Source organism: Choloepus didactylus, chromosome 5 (assembly GCF_015220235.1).
Source record: "Choloepus didactylus isolate mChoDid1 chromosome 5, mChoDid1.pri, whole genome shotgun sequence".
NCBI lineage: Eukaryota > Metazoa > Chordata > Mammalia > Pilosa > Megalonychidae > Choloepus > Choloepus didactylus.
Window position 1 is genome coordinate 68,454,482 of NC_051311.1, and position 1,719 is coordinate 68,456,200.

The 1,719-nt window shown below is 37.2% G+C and overlaps 1 protein-coding gene across 1 annotated transcript; it reads right to left on the reverse strand.

The window, feature by feature from the left end:
* Window positions 1–506: 506 nt before the first annotated feature.
* LOC119534164 (small nuclear ribonucleoprotein Sm D1-like) lies at window positions 507–1,026 on the reverse strand. Its single transcript, XM_037836260.1, has 2 exons — window positions 898–1,026; window positions 507–774 (listed from the first exon to the last, which is right to left on the reverse strand). Exons 1-2 carry the CDS (start codon window positions 986–988, stop codon window positions 629–631), a joined length of 237 nt encoding a protein of 78 aa, XP_037692188.1. The 5' UTR covers window positions 989–1,026; the 3' UTR covers window positions 507–628.
* Between the last annotated feature and the right edge of the window lie 693 nt (window positions 1,027–1,719).

The following is a 1,719-nucleotide window of genomic DNA, read 5'->3' on the forward strand; positions in this document are numbered from 1 at the left end:
CATGAGGTCTTAATACTGTTCACAATTGATAAGCAACTAGGTATTATCTGCAGTTTCAACTCAGGAGAACTTAAAACTATTCTATTGAAAACCTATTATAAACAAACAAAAAACATTAACAATGACAACAAAATCACTGACTTCTTGATTTAGAAGATGACTACCATTTTTTAACCAAGTTCCCAAGTCTCCATGAAGTAAACTCAGGGAAGGAGAATCAATTGTAGACCCTGATTCAAAGGACTTCAGTTTCTAAAAGTACCAAAAAGAACTTAATTTTACCTATAGGTAGGTTCTACAGAGTAGAAATAAATGGATCTTCAGTGCATGTGAAATAAAAGGTGTATATTCTACATAAATTCATCATAAAATAAAAATTTTAGTTTAAAAAATTAAAGCATAACCACCTAAGAATGTAAATTTTCCTGGGACTACCTAATAGTTACAAATGGCTCTCACTGTGTTAGTATCATGCATATATATATATGAAACTATTAAAACTTTAATTTGATGGTCAGTAGACAATGTGGTCCCATATTTAGGTTTATTAAAAACTGACATAAACAAACAAAAGCTGTACAAAAAAATAGCCCATATCACCACTTTGAAACACTAATCTTGAGAGACATTATCGTCTAGGACCCCCTCTTCCTCTACCACGGCCACGTCCTCTTCCTCTTCCTCGGCCTCTTCCTCTTCCTGCAACAGCTTCCCTCTTCTTGGATTTCACCTTAGGTTCAACATCCACAAGTAGTGTATCCAGAGGCAAGCTGTCTGGCAGAATAAAATATCAAATATTATTTCCTCGAATACTCAGTGTTTCCAGCTGTACAGGTTCTCTGTTCTTCAAGGTCATTTTCACAGCTTTAAGATGTGTGTTCATGCTGACATCCACACCTGTGATGGTTCCATGGACCTGTGTTCCATTCTTCAATTCAGTTGTTACGGTTTCATGACTCAATTTCATCAAAAATCTCACGAGCTTCATCCTAGCGAGGCCGTCACCCTTTTGGCCAGATAGCTCACAAAATCTAACCCCCCCATTTCATTTTTCCCTCAGCTTAGAGAAGAGCCATTTTTCTGTTTTGTATGCCTTTGTTTATCTAAGAATACAGCCTCCTAACTTTGTTTTTGCTACTGGTGGCAAAGCTTTTAAACTTTTTACAATAAAAGATATTATATAAGAAACACCATGTATTTGTGAAGAAGCGTAAGTGCCCTTCCTTCATAAACAGAATAAAAAGCCTCATTCTGAGTTTGGAACACAGGCATTGTCTTACTGAGAAACTTCACTCTAGATCTCAGGAGACACCATTAGAGCATTTTTTCTTTCTTTCCAAGAGCCGCTGAGACCGCAGTGGCAGATGTGAGTGTCTCACAATTGTGGTCCATTAGAGAAATGGAAGGTGTCCTTCGACCCCTGATGTGTGCTTTCACCCTTACTAGGACTTACAATTAGGCACATGGATAAAAGCAGTTTCAGATGAACTCTGTTTTCCTCTTCAGTTCTTTATTATGACTCCATTGTGTGAGAATTAAAACATCCCTTCCACTTTAACGTAGGCCAAAGTCTGGTGAACTGGAAATGAGGATGAAGAATATCAGAGATCTTCCTGTAGGGTGAATCATTTGTATTTGACATATATTATATTTTTCACATAACTACATGTAGGGTAATAATTATGGTCCATTTCTGCTTTGCTGCCTGGAGAGTGCCTG

Excerpts from the sequence above, each read along its gene's own strand:
- LOC119534164 (XM_037836260.1), bottom strand. The coding sequence starts at position 988 with ATGAAGCTCGTGAGATTTTTGATGAAATTGAGTCATGAAACCGTAACA. Across the intron at positions 775-897 it reads GGTCCATGGAACCATCACAG|ACAGCTTGCCTCTGGATACA; the intron begins GTGTGGATGTCA and ends TTATTCTGCCAG.